The sequence below is a fragment of the Pelmatolapia mariae genome, linkage group LG7, assembly GCF_036321145.2.
Source record: "Pelmatolapia mariae isolate MD_Pm_ZW linkage group LG7, Pm_UMD_F_2, whole genome shotgun sequence".
NCBI lineage: Eukaryota > Metazoa > Chordata > Actinopteri > Cichliformes > Cichlidae > Pelmatolapia > Pelmatolapia mariae.
The window spans coordinates 38517554-38536618 of record NC_086233.1 but is presented as its reverse complement, the minus strand read 5'-3'; the positions used below and the strand labels follow the sequence as shown (position 1 = coordinate 38536618).

General features: G+C 40.2%; 1 protein-coding gene and 1 non-coding gene across 2 annotated transcripts in view; one reads left to right on the top strand and one right to left on the bottom strand.

The window, feature by feature from the left end:
- lrp5 (low density lipoprotein receptor-related protein 5) overlaps positions 1-17087 on the top strand; it is a 46940-nt gene extending 29853 nt beyond the window's left edge. Inside the window, exons 12-29 of the mRNA XM_063479025.1 lie at positions 1926-2142; positions 2252-2405; positions 3679-3814; positions 3974-4218; positions 4939-5123; positions 6286-6434; positions 7029-7206; positions 7612-7808; positions 8074-8279; positions 9830-10020; positions 10865-11074; positions 11163-11288; positions 11737-11973; positions 13288-13398; positions 13493-13732; positions 13822-13964; positions 14063-14160; positions 14420-17087. Coding sequence (XP_063335095.1) covers positions 1926-2142; positions 2252-2405; positions 3679-3814; positions 3974-4218; positions 4939-5123; positions 6286-6434; positions 7029-7206; positions 7612-7808; positions 8074-8279; positions 9830-10020; positions 10865-11074; positions 11163-11288; positions 11737-11973; positions 13288-13398; positions 13493-13732; positions 13822-13964; positions 14063-14160; positions 14420-14741 — 3345 coding nt within the window. The 3' untranslated portion in view covers positions 14742-17087. The remainder of the gene's footprint in view (positions 1-1925; positions 2143-2251; positions 2406-3678; positions 3815-3973; positions 4219-4938; positions 5124-6285; positions 6435-7028; positions 7207-7611; positions 7809-8073; positions 8280-9829; positions 10021-10864; positions 11075-11162; positions 11289-11736; positions 11974-13287; positions 13399-13492; positions 13733-13821; positions 13965-14062; positions 14161-14419) is intronic.
- Positions 17088-17644: 557 nt separating this feature from the next.
- trnap-ugg (transfer RNA proline (anticodon UGG)) lies at positions 17645-17716 on the bottom strand. The gene has a single exon. It is a non-coding gene; the product is annotated as a tRNA-Pro (tRNA).
- Between the last annotated feature and the right edge of the window lie 1349 nt (positions 17717-19065).

Genomic DNA, 19065 nt, shown 5'->3' with positions numbered 1-19065 from the left:
AATGTATAATATAGTCTGTACTCCTTATTTTCAATTTGGAGTCTGACAAATGTTGAATTATTGATGTGAAATTAGAATTATTGATGGCTAGTCCAATGATGAACAGTAAAATGATCATGTTAATGTCATTTCAGCCAGAGATTTTTAAACTTGAGCTGAAGGTACACCAAAGGGTACACCTGCACATATATCAGCCCCCAAATGTGTTCCTGTGTGATCTGACAACGCATACGTTTTTGACAGCCTCTCTGCTTCATCTTGATCAAGCACAACCTAGCAATTATTTTGCAAGAATGTCAGTGGTCCTGTAGTAAATACTTTGCTTCCACTGCCTTATTATGCATGTTCACACAAATCAACACAGTCTTGCTGCCTCCAGTTGAGATGCAACACAGTTTTAAACAAAAAAGTTTCTGTTTAAAGTGTTTTCTTGTTAGGTGTCTGATGTTAATTTAGCCAATATGTGCAGAAACTGTGCAAGTGCTATCCAAACTGTAAACAGAGAACGTTAACCTTCACAGTAAAATTTTGGTCTATTGGAATTGAAAGTGCCTCAAGGCGACTTTGTTGTTATTTGATGCTGTATAAAAAACTGAATTAAACTGAAGTTTACTACTTGGGAAAGCGATCAACCAACCTTTCAGGGAATACACTCTTTTTCCTGGCAACCATAGATTGTTTGGGCGTTGCCAACCAGTCTTTAGGCCATGGACTGAGGCCATATTTACCCTTACTCTAATCTAGCCTGCGTGCTTGTAAGCATCACTGGTCCAGTTAAAGTCATTAGACTGGTGGTTGGTGATCTGCACTAGTGGTTAGTAAGGGGAAATGTGAATTAATAAATCATTCCCAAAGTTTTTTGCAGCTGTATGCTGCAATAATGTACCTGGACCCCATTTAGAAACCAGTGAACTGTAAACTTTATGCTTGCTTGTAATTAATTAGAAAGTGCAGTATGTTCCTCTGTTATACTGGATTTTGTTGTGAAAACAAATGCTTAGTGTAAACGGAAGTGTGAACACGGTCATGTACTCCCCAGTACTTAATACTGTGTGGCCTAGGCTGTAGTAAGAAAGTACATACCAGAACAGCAGTTACCTTTCATAAGCTGGCCTTCAGTCCCAACATAGATCATTTTCTTTGTGCTACAACTTGGCATTAACAATAGCCTATTATAATCTCTTCAGTTACATTGAAAACGGTAGATCCCTCCCCAGCTCCAGGCTTTACTCTACTATGCTAAACTGCTTCCCAGCACTCATTTTTAATATATCTGTCCACCATGCTCATAGTTTGCGAAATGTTTACCATGGCACATTAGAGACCTTGTAGTTAACATGTGACCAGACACACATGCACACACACACACGCTCGCAAACCTTCATGTAGACTGCAAATGACTGTAGTGTGTCTAAAATAAAACCCCGTGTCTATTTTAGTTGAGGCCAGTCCAGTAATAGCACAGGCGGTGAGGAGGAGGGTTGGACACAAGTTCTAATTGCAGCCTTGTCAATTGTAGCTCTCAATTTCTGCTTATAGAAACACACACACACACACACACACACACACGTGACGTGTCACCATATTGTTAGGAGAAGGAAGGGTTTCACCTTGCCAGCAGTGTTTTCTTTGGCTGCATACAGCTACAACATGTGCCAAACTCAAATCCTTCTCTTCAAACCTCTTTAACTAATTATTCTGCTTGGCAACACTTTGGTGAATGGTTGATGGTTTTATATGGACCAAATTCTTTAATCTATAATATTTGTGTGTTTTACATTTAATTAAAACATGGACATAGACTATATTTTCACCTTTAATCTATAAAAACTAACTATAGGTTAGGATGATGACAACTGTAATGATGGATTAAAGAAGCTGAGCTTTTAATGTGCGCTTTTTTCTGACCATCATTTCTGTTTCAGGTGATCAGTGTGGATGGTAGTAACAGACAGACTCTACTAGAGGACAAGCTGCCTCATATCTTTGGTTTTACTCTGTTGGGGGATTATATCTACTGGACTGACTGGCAGAGACGGAGCATTGAGAGGGTCCACAAAACCACAGCTGTACGAGAGATCATTATCGATCAGCTGCCAGATTTAATGGGGCTGAAGGCAACTAAAGTGACAGAGACCTTTGGTGAGTAAGCTTATTTTCCTCTGAGTTCTGTACATGCAGAAACAAAGCGGAAATTAGAAAAAAACTAAATCAAATGGCATATAAAAAAACGTGTTTTTTTTTCTTTTAGGTACAAATGGCTGTGCTGGTGATAATGGTGGATGTAGCCATCTGTGTTTCTGGCATCAGCAGGCTGTCAGCTGTGCCTGTCCAATGGGGATGGAGCTCCTCTCAGACCTCCAGACCTGTGTGGTGCCCGAGGCCTTCCTGCTCTTCACTAATAGGTCTGTCCGCCTTTCAATCAATAGCATGAAATGCCCTGCTGCTCTTGTTATCTGCAACTGGTGCATATTAAATTCATTCTGTTATTATTATGTCAAAAACAAATGACAAAAAAAACTGGAAAAGCTCACAAACATGAATGGCATAGGGGATTAGCATTCTCCTTACCTGACTGTAGTACTTCAGTTTGGGTTTAGGCTTCAGTCCTGAGAAAGTGTCTGCTATCTCAGACATGATTTAGTCTAGTAGGTGCTTTGACTTTGCTGTGTGTCAATCTGTGTCAGTAATTCTGATTATACAAGCTTATAACAGCTGCATTTTTCATTCTTTTCTGTATTTGAAGGAAGAGATACACGTCAGTTTAAATCAATCCAGCTGTCTACACAGTTTATTTTAATGCGTCAGATCTGTTTTGTTCTGTTTTTATACGTCTAACTTCACTGTGTCTTGGAATGTGAGTGCTTTCAAAATGAGGGTGAACCACACTCAGTAGTGTGCCTGAATGCACCATCTGAAGGAGGACTAAAGTGGCTGCTTCTTGGCAGTCTGTGCAGACCTCATGCTACAGTATTTGGTTTCAAACAAATTCAGCTGATTTTTTTCTTTTTTCCCCTGAACTGTCATAAGGTTTTTTTGCGGGGGGGTTCTGAAGATTTGCTGTATTGCAGCTGTCAAATTTCTTTCATCTTTTCCTACACTGTTAAGCACTGTCCAACTGTAACCTCTTACTTTTTATAGTTTTAGTATTAACAAATGGTTCTAACACAGTGCAGCTAGAGCAGCTATCACAACATGCATGCATCAGTGGGGAGGACATTTCACTGTATCAAATGGTAGTGGACTGTTTGGTGGCCTGATGTGAGCGCTCCATCCACAACTGCTTGCCATTAGAGATGGTGAACACAATACTGAGTACTAATTTTTATGTATCAGGACATAATAAAAAATCATCTGGTCCTTACCAGGTTCTATAATTGTCTAAATGCACCCCACGTTTATACTCTCGCATTTTATTATCTCGTGTTTTTGTAAATGTCTCAAAATACAAACCTGAGAAATAGGAGTTTCATACTGTTGTAGTGCACCTTGAACAACAGTAGGACATAAGTTTGAAGTTTTATGTTTCATTCTTTCGTTGTTTGATTTTTAACTTTTGTCAACTTGGACTTGACTTGATCTTGGAAGACTTTGAGCTCGGGCTTGTTTCACCATCAGCCTTGAAAGTGAGAATGTAACGGGAATTTTAGGGATTCTTTCGTGTTGTTTTCTCCTCAGGGACAACATCAGGAGTATTTCTTTAGGGACCAACAGCAATGATGTGGTCATTCCTGTGACAGGAGTTAAAGAGGCCTCTGCTCTTGATGTTTACGTCTATGAAAGAAGAATATATTGGACAGACATACAGGCAAAGGTATGTTTTGCAACAGAAATGTCCTGACGTGTTAGTTTTTTTTTGCATCAGATTAAGAGAAACTGGGAATTCTTAACTTCTATCAGTTAAAGGAGAATTTACTCTTTTTCTTTCCTTTTGTCTATCTCTTACTTTCCTCTCTGCTCGTTTTCCTGCCAGACAATCAGCAGAGCCTACATGAATGGCAGCTCTGTAGAACACATTATAGAGTTTGGGCTGGACTACCCAGAAGGCATGGCAGTTGACTGGATGGGTCACAACATTTACTGGGCAGATACAGGCACTAACCGCATTGAAGTGGCCCGGTTGGATGGCCAGTATCGACAGGTTCTGGTCTGTAAGGATCTTGACAATCCTCGATCATTGGACAACCCACGATCACTAGCACTGGACCCAGCCAATGGGTAAGACCATACAGTTTTAAAAATACCTGATATATTGGCCCAGTTCACTGTTGTGGATATAAAAATTCCTCCACTATCTCATAGTACAGGGGCCTTACCAGATGCCTGTGGCCTATCTATCTATCTATCTATACAATCTGCAGAAAAGTCTGTCATTTGATTTTCTACATTTTATTAATGAATATGTGTGTGAGACGAATGTATGTCATCAAACAAATGGACAGTCAAATAAAACAACATTTGCATCCCACGTCCTTCTCCTCATTTACCTTCAGTTTGTGAGGGATGGTGCTGTTAAACCTGTTTATTAACAAACGTTGCATTATTACATTGTATGCAGATCACCCCAAAACATACTGATGGTCCTGTGTGAGTCTTTCTGTTTGATTGTTAAGTACGTGTGTCAGCATGCCAAGTTGCTACACACTTGGTGATGTCTTCATGCTGTCATGGGCCAGACCTTTCAACACACTTGCCTGGAGCCAGCTGATGTCATTCCATGATCAAATATTGATAACAGGAAAAACAAAGTTGTCTTCTTAAAGTGGAAGCGTGTTCCCTGTTTGGATTAGATTAGCCAGTTAGATAAATAATGTACCCAAAAAACAAAAAGAAACAGATTTTAATAGAACCACCAAAACCTTTTACATCCTTTTACGTTCAGATGTGATTACCTTGGTCATGTGTATCACAAGGCATAACAGTTCTTTCTGTCTGCAGCTACATGTACTGGACAGAGTGGGGAGGTCGGCCACGCATAGCCAGAGCCTACATGGATGGCAGCACCATCACAACCTTGGTGGATAAAGTGGGCCGTGCCAATGGACTGACCATTGACTATGTAGACCATCGTCTCTACTGGACTGACCTAGACACATGCATGATTGAAAGCACCAACATGCAAGGTTTGAAAACACACACCAAGAACTTACCATGGTAATGATTCACGGGAAAGAGGACTTAAACTTTCAATAGTCAGCAAAAATACACTGTAGCAGGAATGTGGCAAGCAAAGGGCAAAGTCCAAAAACCAGTCCATAAAGTTAGATAGACGATCTAGTAGGAACATGAGTACAACAAAAGAAACTGTTGAGGGTGGGGCAGACCATAACAGAAGGGGAAAACGAGCAAAGTAGCACAGTTGCCAAGAAATGCCTTGTTTAAATATCAGTGTTACCTAAGGCCTTTTTATGTGTAGTTTGCATGTTTGCACTGTGCCTGTGTGGGTTTCGTCCTAAACACTTGGCAGTGCTTCACTAGAAAACTTGCAAAGACAGAAGGTGAAAGTGGCAGGACTGTGGAGTGACCAGGAATTAAGAAAATGACCATATTTTCCAATACTTGTTGAATGGGTCAACTCATCACTTTGTTTTCCTCCTCATGTTCAGAATTGTATTTTTAGAGCCTGCTGGACACAACTTTACAATTGTTTATGTGTTAGTAATTTTAAAAGCAAAAGATTAATCACTAGCTTTTTCTAGACAATTTGTTTTTGGTTGGCAGCCACTGAATTCAAGTGGCTGCTGCAGACTTTGTGGAATATTGCACAGAGTAAAATGCTTTTGTATATGCACAGAAGGTTTCACTTCATCTTCAGGGCCAGTGGAGAATTTTACCGATATACAGATACATACATACATATGTATGTAATTCCCTTAGGCACATTGCAAACTAAAGAATTTGTCTTATAGTCTGTTAGTTTTTTCCTGTCTAATTGATAAGGCTGCTTGGTAAATTTACACAAGAAATTCTTACAGCAAAAAGAAAAAAGTATTGATTTTAGGGCTTTTATGAGTTTTCCTGTGTTGTCCCAATTCAAGGTCTCCAGTGATTCTAGCCAGAGATGCAAATCCCCTTTGGGGTTGAGTCAGAAAAGACACCCAGTATAAAACTTAACAAATTCACATTCAGAGCTATCTGCTGGGCTGAATGGTGGTTTAAAAAAGTATTCTTATTTGTAAACAAGTCTTTAGAGATAGTGGACGTTGTTTGATGTTTGGAGCATGACATAATGGAAAGTTGAGGAACTCTTGAGTAGATGTAAAAATGTTGTCATATCTTCTGCAGGCCTTCAGAGAGAGATCATAGTAGACGACCTCCCTCATCCCTTTGGTCTCACACAGTACCGCGATTTTATCTATTGGACTGATTTTAACCTGCGTAGCATTGAACGTGCAGACAAACGCAGCGGATACAACCGTACTGTGGTGCTGCAGGTATGAAACCACTTTAATTATATAAACAATGTGTTCATTTTTTTACACTAATATAATAATTTATTATATAACCAATACAACACAAACAGACAAGAACCAAACAACTGGAATGAAAAGAAACTAAACAACACTCTGACCCATTTATTCAAAGCCACAGTTTACATCAAACTATTCCAGTCCACTTTCCACATCCAGATCCACAAGCCTTCTCAAATAACCTCATGTTTAGAGCTGTTCTATTATATTCTATTCTGTTCTATTCCATGTTTGTACTTTAAAATCTTCTCACTAGATACTTTCTATTTCTTTTAAATATTTTCCCACATTATACCAAGTTTCAATCATATGTTTAACAACTGGATTGCTAATTTGTGCTCAGTTGTTTTGTTTTGTTTTTCCAAATGACCTGCATATACTTGGACACGGGTCATTTTAAGACCATAACATTCTTTTGTATTCCTAATAAGGAAATGTAATCTCATTTTTACTGTTGTGCATTGAACTAGTGTATTTGTTTTTTGGCATTGATAACCTTTTGTTGGTCCCTTCATATTCCATCTGAAACTGCTGAGCTTTAACACACTGTTTCCTCAGGGCCAGCTTGAGCTGATGCTAGACATCCTGGTCTTCCACTCTTCTCGTCAGGATGGCACTAATGAGTGCACACACAACAACGGGAACTGTGCCCACCTCTGCCTGGCCACTCCTGCTGGTGCCCAGTGCCGGTGTGCCTCCCACTACACCTTGAACCCAGATGGACGAAACTGTAGCTGTAAGTACAGCTGATGGGAATCGCACATATACACAAGTAAGAGAGAGTGCAGGCTAGTGGCTTGAACAGAGTGTCAATGAAAAATATGATCATTAAAATAGTTGCTGGTGTTATACGACTATGCGTCTACAGTTAGGACAAATGGAACAGAAATGACTGAAGGTAAAACGATTAACCTCAGCCGCTTCTTTCTCAACAGCCAACACAAAGACTGTGAAAGCCAACATACTTTAGTTGTTTCCCATGAGTGTAGCTCCTCTAGTGTGTGTGTGTGTGTGAGTGTGAGAAAACTTCGGCTTTCTTTTGCCAGAGAGAACATGGAGTCTTTTCACCAGGCACACCCTTTCTCTACATTTGTTCACCCTGTAAATCCCACACCCCTCTCTGTTGTTTCTCTGTCTGCAGCTCCTTCAAGTTTCCTGCTCTTCAGTCAAAAGGCTAGTATCAGCAGAATGGTTTTAGGAGAGCAGAGTCCCGACATCATCCTTCCTATCCATGTAATGAGAAATGTTCGAGCTGTCAGCTATGACCCGGTGGAACGACTGGTGTACTGGCTCGATGGGCGACAGAATATACGCAGAGCCAGAGATGATGGGGCCATGGTACATCCACATCACCCTCTTAAAACACATACTCACAGCATTTGACACCATTGGGTGTTTTTGTGGAAAAAAGGATAAATAAACATTGACTTAGAAATTAGAATAGGATCATGATTAAGACCTTTTTATTATATTATTTTCATTATTTTGTATTATATTTTTTCATTATATATTATATAGCAGTTTATAAAGCTTCATGTGACTCAAAGTGAATGTCAGAACAGGTCAAATGTTGACCTTACGACCTTACTGTGTTTGTTTTCAGTCGTCAATGATAGTGAGCAGCACTGCTCAACCAGTGGACAACCAGCTTCATGACCTGAGCCTGGATCCCTATAGTCGGAACATCTACTGGACCTGTGAGACAACCAACACCATCAACGTCAAGAGGATGGATGGTCACACTGTGGGCGTGGTCATCAAGGATGACACAGACAAGCCAAGGGCCATTGTGGTCAATGCTGAGAAAGGGTATGCTCATTTTTGTGACAGTGACTCTACTAAGCTCAGTTGGAAAGATTGACGATTCTAGCTGGCAGAGGTTAAACCATTACTTAAAAGCCATCACTTGACAGTTATCTTAACTAATTATAAGCTAATCTCCAATATTGTTTTTATCTCATAAATGATTGAAAGAGTGGTTGTAAAGGAGCTAACTAATCATCTGTAGAGAAAGAGTTTATTTGAAGAGCTTCTGTCAGGTTTCAGAGCTCATCACAGTACATCTCTGTGCTTGTCCTGCTATAAACCTCGGGGCAGCGTTCAATACTGTTGACCATAATAATTTATTACAGCGATTAGAGCATGCTGTGGGTGTCAATGGTCCTTCAGTGGTTTTAATCATATCTATGCAATAGACTCCACCATGTAAATGGAGTAAGTAAGTAAGTAAAATTTACAAAGTGCTTCACAATACAATGAATGAAAGTCCTGAGAGATGAGAGTCCTCTTAACACACAAGTTAATTATGGAGTCCTACAGGCTTCCATGCTAGGACCATTTCCATTTCCATTATATACGCTTCCCTTAGACAGTACACCTCTCTGCATTTAATCATCAGTTACAGAGGAAAATGGTTACTCAAAAATGCTCATTTTCATGCCATTTCTGTTGGCAGGCTATTTCAAACATGCTGTTTATAAGCAAATTTTGAGAAAAAGTTATGTAAAGTCAATTCAGAGTTTTATCATGCAAATTGCTGATTTGGGGCATTTTCAGTCTCGTTTTTTAAAGACCAAGAGACCATGATTATTGTTCTTCCCGAACTACATTCACAAATCAGCCAAGGAAAGTCCACCAGTCATAATTTTGGTTATGTAATGTAATATAATATTTGGTTCCTCTTTGGGCTTTGACTTGCATGTGACATTTGTTTTATACGCCTTTTCCAATTAAGGAGATTTTCTAAATTGAGAGCTGTAGTTTTTTGGTTGAACAGGAGAAAATTGCTCATGCATTTGTAACTCCGCGGTTCTGTTTACCAGCTTAGATAAATCACCTCTTTCTCACCTCCTGGCTATACAAAATGCCATGGGCAGAATTCTACCACTTTTTACTAAGTCCACTCTTACATTTCCTTCCAACACAATGCTGCTCGCAGTCTTCAGTTGCAAGCTCAGAATCAATTGGCTTTTCCTCGTATGACAATGAAGAGTGAGGGAATAGAGCCTTTCAGTCTTTAGCACTTTGGAAGTTGGACGAATTTCCAACTCCAACTTTATTTAGCTTCCTCTGTACACTCCATAAATTCATTTTAACTGTTTTAAATGATCAGTTTTCTTTTATTCTATTTTATTCTGTTTAACCTTGTTTTTATATCAGTATTAACTGTTTTTTATTACAATTTATTGTGATTATTCCTATTTTTTATTTATTTTGCTATATAGTGCTTTGAGACTTCAGGTCTGTCAAAGGTGCTTTATTAATAAACTTACTTGCTCAGTTACTTAGTTATTATCCAATAAAGAATTTTACAACAGCACATAGAGTTGTACCCTGTTGACAAGTGTCCACTTCTACAGGTACATGTATTTCACCACAGTGCAGGAGCGCTCAGCTAAGATTGAAGGTGCCAGTTTGGATGGGACAGAGAGGGAGTCTTTGTTCACCACTGGTCTCATCAGACCAGTAGCTCTGGCACTCGACAATAAGCTGGGAAAACTATTCTGGGTTGATGCCGACCTTAAACGCATTGAGAGCAGTGACCTGACAGGTGAGTCACCATAAAAAGAAGTAATTTATATGAAAGAAATGTTTTCATACACATTTGGATAAAATAAAGAACAGTGCCAGAATATGACCCAAATATTGCCTCACAGTAAATATTAAAAATAAAATAGAAATATGAAAAAATATGAAACAAGGAGAGATCATTTGGAAGTAGTGAACATGATTTATTGAGATAGAGAAATTCATGTATTTGGCAATTAGACCCAGATGACCCATCATGGCAAAACAAAATCCCAGTGATGATCGGATTTAGGACAGGGCCCCCTGGAGTCTAGACGCTGGTGGTGGTGAAGATGAAGACTGAGGCTTGGATAGAGCGTTGGCTGAGGTGTCTGAGGTGCAGATGGGGAGGCGGTGGGCTGCACGAAAAGTCAGAAAGGGAGAACGAGGGAGCTCACAGATTTAAACCATGCGCCATTGGCTCAAACAAGGCGGGCGAGTAGAGTAATGTTGTCAGTATTGTGATTGACGGCGTGGGAATGCGGTAGTTGTGTTTACAACAGAAAAGCAGATGAACACCCAGGAAAGCAGGCAGATGAATGATTACAGATGTTCCTTACTGAACTTATGCATAGGCTTCATTTAGATTGCTCAAATATATCACATAAGTGGTTATTACTCCAAGCTTACTGTTCCCATCCCTGAGGTTGTCCACCAGAGACACTGACACATTTAGTTTGGTGGCAATGAGTTGTCGTTAATCAATATTTTTATTTAGAGAAGTGAGGAAAAAACAACGTAGGGTTGTTGGATTTTACAAACTCTCAATTATCATCACCAGGAAAAACTATTTTCTTGTTCTTATTATATCATTGCATCTATCCCAGGAGCAAATCGCATTGTCCTACAGGACTCAAACATTCTCCAGCCTATGGGGCTGACAGTGCTGGGTGACCATCTGTACTGGATTGACCGTCAGCAGCAGATGATTGAAAGGGTGGACAAACTTACTGGAGATGGGCGCACACGCATACAGGGACGGATATCATACCTTACCTCCATCCACGCTGTGGAAGAGATCGACCCACAGGAGTTTGGTACAGATCTTTCCCACAGAACTATTAGCTATATTAGTGTGGCTTTATGGTTTGGCCTTTGTAGTAATGGCTGTTTTTCTTTCTACAGCGTCCCACCCATGTTCTCGTGACAATGGGGGCTGTTCTCACATCTGCATTGCTAAGGGTGATGGAACACCTCGCTGCTCCTGTCCCATGCACCTGGTGTTGCTGCAGGACCTGTTGCACTGTGGAGGTGAGCAACACAGTAACAGCACTCAAGTGCCTTTTCATTTCTGGGTGGAGAATTCAGAGAAGCAGACATGTCCGACCTGCATGAGTTTCAGAAGTACAAGGACATTCAAGGCTTTTTCTTCTAAAACTCCAATTCAAGAACTCTTTGTGTTTTAGTTATACTGTTGCACAACAGATTAATACAGGCAGCAGAGAGGAAGCAATTCTGGTTGTAATTACTCTAACAGTGACAGAGGTTATTTATAGGAATGTTTAAATGTCTAATGACACACTGCACATACACTGTATATACATTTGCATGCATGTTCACTCCTGTTGTTTGGGTTTTGTCCCTCTTAGTCTCAAGGGTCTAATCTAAAGTTCAGTGCTTCTCCCTTCCACAGATAATTGGGACTTGTCTCTCTGCTTCATTCTCTTCCTTATATGTTGTCTTCTCTGTTTTTTCTCAGAGCCGCCTACCTGCTCAACAGAGCAATTCACCTGCTCCACAGGGGAGATTGATTGCATTCCTATGGCCTGGCGTTGCGATGGCTTTCCAGAATGTGAAGATGGCAGTGATGAAGACAACTGTCCCATCTGTACTGCATACCAGTTCCGATGTGACAAAGGAGGCTGCATTGATGCTCAAAGACGCTGCAATGGTGAATTGGACTGTGCTGATCACTCTGATGAGCAGGACTGTGAAAGTAGGTTTACACGCTCAACTCAGGCACAGATGTTTGCAGCATTATGCATGGAAGTTTTGTGACTGATAAATTAGGTTTTAAATAAACTACTCTCAGTGTTCTTTAGGGTGCTTGATATTTCTACTAAACAAATAATAGCCTGAGTTTACCTTTGAGTTATAGCACCAAATCAAAACAGCAGTTGCCTCGAAGCACTTTCTATTGTAAGATAAAGACCTTACAGTTATAAAATGTATAAATACTCTTTATATGAAGTTTCTAAGTCATTTTTTCCCCATTAGGACCAGAATTGTCGTGGGGTTAAAAATCATCCTCTCTACGTCCTCTATAGCTCTATCAGTGTATATAGTTATCATGTTAAAGAACCCATAGGACTGTATTGACCAAATAGTGCACTTCTTTCTAAAAAGTTTCTGCTTTTCAAAAACTGTTTTATAAAAAACGTCCTTTTTGATAGAGTATATAGTTAGGGCTGGATCTTGTGACCTTACCTCCCTCTGCTGTCTTCTCTTTAACCTCACTCCCAACTGTTCACATCAGTTGGCTCTCCCTACGTGAGCCTGGTTGAGCTGGAGGTTTCTTCCTCTTAAGAGTTTTTCCTTACCACTCTTGCCAAGTGCTTGCTTGGAGCATTATTGGCTCCTCTTAATGTAGATTGTGTTTAAATTAAACTACAGGGAGAATAGAAGACTATTGTATTTACAGCCACAGACCCTGACCAAAAAAAACAGCCAGTTACTAAAGTGACTCCTTGTAGTCCTGCATTGTTGTGTTTGGTCAAATGAGTAGCGCCAGCATAGCGCCGCTTAAAGATGTCTGCGGTTTTTTAAACTGCTTAAAAATTCAGTTGCATAGATAAAAACAATAAGTCAACGACACTGTTCGTGTCTGTCTTGGAGCTCTCAGTGTGTTTATTTTCATCGATCTGATCATTCATAGAATATATAAAGAGCATCTTCCCTGGGTCTCCTTAGTCACAAAACCAACCCACCTACTTTTTGAAACGTCACCCTTCTTTTGTTGATTCTCCACTGCTATGGCTGGATTTGCCTGTTTGCAACAGAAATATTTGCAGAGGTTCCACGTATGTGTTCTGCTATCTTGTCTACCTCATATTTGTGTTGCTTTCAGTAATAGTTCCCCCCATGCTCGGTCTAAACAAAGAAAATTTCCAATGACTGGCATCTAATTTTCCATCATTCTTCTTCCTGTTGTGTATAAAATGTACATAAATGCAACAGCTTTTGGTTTTATTGGTTTGGAAACAAAAAAATGCCATTGAAACATCTTGCTACGTTTCCTCTTCTACTCCAGCTATCTGCCCTCCCAACCAGTTCCGCTGTGGTGACAATCAATGTATCACAAAGAAACAACAGTGTGACAATTACTCCGACTGTCCTGATGGATCAGATGAGCTTGCCTGCGGTAAAAACACTGAGATATTCAAACTGCAGAAACATGGCTGTATATTCTCTGGTAAACTTCCTGTCTTACACTCTGTATTCTTGTCCATGTTCAGAGCATGTGTCACCTCCCTCCAGTGGCATCCCTAGCACTGGGCCCAACACTATCGGCCCAGTTATTGCCATCATCCTGCTCGTCTTCATCATCGGGGGAGCTTATTTTGTCTGCCAGCGTGTGGTGTGTCGACGATACAAAGGCCCCAGTGGGACTTTTCCTCATGAGTACATCAGCGGGACACCCCATGTACCTCTCAACTTCATCACCCCCAGCGGTTCTCAGCATGGTACCTATCAAGGTAAGCTGGAGCACACAGCAGCAGTGCTATGGTTACACCGCTACTTATCAGCACAGGTGTTAATAATTCCTGTAAACTATTGTGTGCAGGTATCTCCTGTGGGAAGTCCATGATGAGTTCTGTCAGTCTGATGGGCAGCAGCAGCAGTGGAGCTCCTCTTTATGATAGAAATCATGTGACTGGAGCTTCATCCAGCAGCTCTTCATCTACAAAGGGAGCCTTCTATCCTCAGGTACACACACACACACACACACACACACACACACACACACACACGCTGTTTATGGTTTACTTTCCAGTTTACTTACAGATTTTTGTTCTGTTTTGTAGATCCTGAACCCTCCTCCCTCTCCAGCCACTGACCGCTCTCTCTACAACACAGAGATCTTCTACTCTTCCAACAGTCCATCTACCACCAGATCATATAGGTCATACAGTCTTATCATTGCCTATCTCCAAGCACAAACATGACTGAGATTCAAGTGTCTGTCATGTGTGTGTTTACCAGACACTTGCAAACTTTATGACACTGTAATTATTTTACTGGGCTTTGGACTTCCTCCTCAGCAGGAGACGTTCACATCTCTTGCTGTTGATTTGCGATCTTTTTCAGTTATTATGATGTAAACAAAGATTAATTGTATGTAAACTGCAATGAAAACTAAGTTTGTGTCATCTCCCCTTCAGACCCTATAACCCAGTCCGTGGCACCGTCCCACCTACCACTCCCTGCAGTACCGATGTCTGCGACAGCGACTACACTCCCCACCACCCGCCGGCTGGGCTGGGGCTGTCAGTGGGTCGCTGGAAGGGCTCTGGCCATGGCAGCCACACCAAACACAAGTACTACATGGACCTCAACTCAGACTCTGACCCATACCCTCCACCCCCCACGCCCCGATCCCAGTATATGTCAGCTGAGGAAAGCTGCCCTCCATCCCCTTCTACAGAGCGTTCCTACTTCCACCTATGTCCCCCTCCTCCCTCTCCCTGCACTGACTCTTCATGACCCTCAACAGCCTGGGACCCCTGTGAGAAAGAAAGGGATGAAGTCAGCTAGCTACGAGAACTTCATATCAGCTGATTAGGCTCAAGTGCCTTATTGGTCCTTTTATCATTCCAGTCATCCAGGAGTTCTCAGGGTGGCCATTGTCTAATCTTCCAAATGCCCTGCTTGAACATTCACTCGCATGGAACAGGTTGAAGGTTCAAGGCTGTCCCTGCCATGCCTCAGGGCATTCCCTCTTTAAGTTTCATTCCATGGAATGAAGAAACCTTCCTGTGCTGGGCCAGTTTTGGGTTTCCATCAGTCCAAAAAGGATCCTGATTTCTCATGCTGCTTCCTCTTCAGCATGCAGTGACCTCACCAATTGAGTGTGAAAACCACAGATCCAGTGCATCCAAAAGACCACCACCTCATCTCCCCCAATCTTCACAGAATTGTCTTGTCCTTCCTCACAGCATCTGTGTCAGCAGGACTGTATATACTGTAGTGTTAAAAATCACATGAACAAAACAAAAAAACAAACAACAAATAATGGAAATGTTTTTCATACTTTATTCATAGTGGGTGATCCACAGCTTGACAGAAAACAAAGGACAGTGGAATGAGTGTGTGAATGAAGGATGAATGAATATACAGGAGCATACAGGTATGTGAAGGCTTGCTAGGTGAATTGGAAAAATCTGATGACTGATTTATAATATGTACACTAAAAAGTGACAGAGGGGATGATCACAGAGGTCAAGTCTGCTTCTTTTCCCACATTGTGTTCCTCCATTTCAAACTTTGAATCCTCCATAGCTGAACCCTGTGCCTTGTGAAGAAGTAGAGCTTTCTCCAGTCAACAAAGCGACTGCTAACAGTCTCTTCATTGAGTAAAGTCACCGCCTGCCTGCAATACATCAGACAAATGCCAACATGTAAAGCTATTGTAAATATGTGTAATGAAGTCAGTGATTGAGTTATGAGAAATTAATGCTTTTTGGTGTAACTAAGAACCTCTTCCATCACTTTTTCTGTATTCTCATCATCCTGTTTACCAAAAATATGTTTGCTGCTATTGTGTACATACGATATCAGTTACTATCATTACACAGAAAGGCCAAAATTGCCACTCTTATACTGACGGTAGATCGTGAAGCTACTTTACAGTTAATAGCAAATTATTCTTATAGCCATGTTTGTTCTTTGTACTTTGTATGTAGATCATTATGTATGTCTCTGTGTCAGTTGAAATGTTTGGTTTGAAGGAGTTATTTTTGGAAGGAGGTTAAAAGGTTGAAAACCTCCATGCTTCAGATGACTCTTCCCTGATCTCTCCACAAAGTCTTTTGTGTGTTTTCGTACAATGAACTCATCACTGCATAACCTGAGCTTGAAGGGTGGTTTAGATGCTGTGAGTCTAACACACACAGTTTGAAGCATCCTGATTAATCCCGAGCACCTCGAGGCAACTGTTGCTTTAATATGGAACTGTATAAATAAAATGTAATTAAATTGGATTAAATTAAACCAAAGTTAGCAGTTGCCTCAGATTAGACAAACTTTCTGGCCTCTGAGCTTTGCCACATTTTGTAAGATAATAACTACTGGAGAGATTTTGAAGAAGTTGTCTATTAGTAGTCCACTGAGGATGAAATCTCGAGACTTTGTTGACCCATTAATCTTTGCTCGTTACATACAAGAAATTGATGTCGTAGTAACAGCTGGTGATCATGCTCCTAAAGGAATGAACACTTTTAAACTTACGAATGACCTGTTTTAATTTGGTTGTGTCCTGCTTCAAAGAAAGAATTTTCTCCAACAATATTTCATGCTGATCCAGAGGGCACAACTTTATTCACTCCCTATAGGAATATTTGGCACTGTTACCGTAAAGACTATAGATTGGCACGAGAATAACCATTTTTAAGTTCAAAGACAGATAGTGGGTCAGAAAAGTGCTTCTTTTAGCAGTCATCAAGGTGAAAGTGTCCTTTGTTGCCCCTTTGTGCCTGGAAGAAGTTCACCTGTGTTAGATGAGTTAGAGGGAAGTGCAGTTTGGCAGCACTTTGTAAAGGTCAGGAATTGCATGGTCTTGGAGTAAGCTTTGTTCCTGTTGCCTGATTAAATTATCTCCAGTCAGGTGACATTACAGCTAAAATAGATTTCCAGCTTAGGTAGCTGAAGTTGGGCGCTTTTTTTAGCAGCACAACACATTTATGTTGAGGGCTATAGGCCCTACCTCAAACCACTGTGTCAGTAAAACCCTGTACTTGTTGTCTCTGCTAAGAATGCTTTGCGTAATTTACCCATGTGACATTTTTTGTATCAAAAGCATTTTTATATAATAAAGGTTTTATTTTAAGGAAAGTGTTGTCTGAGGTTATTCAGTTCACTTCAGTTCAATTTTATTTATATAATTTACAACATTAGCAGTTGCTTTATATAAGGTGAAGACCCTTCAATTTTGAAGAGCATCCCAACATTCAGATGCAGAAGGTGGGAAGAAAGATCTTCTGTACAACAGGAAGGCCATGTGGCAGAACCAGAATCAGGGAGGGGAAACCATCTACGGTTTGGTTAATGGAAAATACAAAACAGAAGCACACAGAAACTATATACAGTACAACAAATGCAAAACCCATGCGGGCTTTTTTTTTTTACCTCTGCATATCCTTTAAAGCTCTTTGGAAGTAGATACAGTCAGAGGAACCAGAACACTGTGTCTCTCTGAGCTGCTGAGGAGTTCAGCTATAACAAGGCAACCATTAAATCACATACGGTCACAATGCTTTAAAAAAAAAAATCATGTAAACAAATGTATAACTTGCTCTAACATGTAGATGTTAGAAAAGAAAAATGCAGTAATTGCTTCCAGTCACTGCCTTTCTGAAGAAACAAGGAAATGTACAAATAAAAAGAAAACAGGGCTCGTCCGGGATTTGAACCCGGGACCTCTCGCACCCAAAGCGAGAATCATACCCCTAGACCAACGAGCCGCCGGTTATATCACCGGACAAAACGTATTCATAAAGCTGTTCGGCCTCGTGTGGAGAGCGCGACACCTATTGATAGATATAGATGCATTACATTGTAAATGAACTCGGTCCTTGGAGCTGTGTACGTTTTTATCTCTGCTCATTGATTTGTCTGTCTAAATGTATTTAGATATATTATATCACGCGAGGAACAAATGTTACATATAACATTGATACAGTGATATAATCTCTAAAATCATTTCTCAATTGCATCAGACATTTTCACGGCATACCATCATCCATCAATAATCTATCTATAATCTATAGTATGTAGACCTAGTGCTATATGTGAACATCAGGGTCCATGTGTTTTGTTGGACTGTGAATTGTCATATCCACAAACGTCGTAAAGAAAACTCTAACTTAAACTACATTTCAGTCACCTAAAAGGAGAGAAAACGCTTTTCAAAACTTTTGCAGGAGATTACTTACTATAGAAAAAAAATACAAATATCCAATTTATTCATTTTATTAACCTTTTCGGTTTCCTATAAACACCTTAATAACATTAATAGTTGATCATGTTTAGTCGTCTTTACAAATTGCTCTGCTGCCCCCATGTGGGGACAGCAGAGCAGCCTTTATTAGTGACTTTTAAAGGGGTCAAATGAATCAATCTTAACAAGTATTTGATCCACTGCAAACACAATTTTAGCCTATACTTGTATAGTATATTCCCTGATAGCATAATGACCACATCTGAAACCTGAACATGTAGCAGAGGGAAAGTTTAAAAGTGTTTTACTTCTAAACAGAAAAATGGTAAATATAATGCATATTATATTATTGTAATATTATATTATACATAGATATTATTAGCATGCATTATATATATATAATATTCTAAATTTGTTGTTAAAAAAAACACCAAAACGTTTCACAGAAAGAATTAGAAAAATTAACATCTCTGACCTTTAAAAGAAAACAGGAACCTTAAAGAGCTTCTTTTAAAATGCCCGCTACAGTATGTGACCTGAGTCTGTTTATCCATCGCTCCATCCATACACAGGCCTGATGAGGTTATTACTGACCGAACCCTCAGATGGATGGCTATGCTGTAATGTAGTTGGCTGCAGATATGATGGAACTTTGTTCTGTATATTATGCTGACTTCTGTTGACTGAGCTTCTTCCTGTACCACTGCTTGAAGGAAGTATCATCTAGAAACTGGGAGTACATTTTAAGACCACCGCTGACACAGAGCAGCGCCCTGGGTCAACCTGCGATCCAGTATATCTGCTTCATCAAGAGTCTTCCTCATTTTATCTCTCTGGAAAATCTATGAAAAATCTCTCTTTAAGTATTCTTAG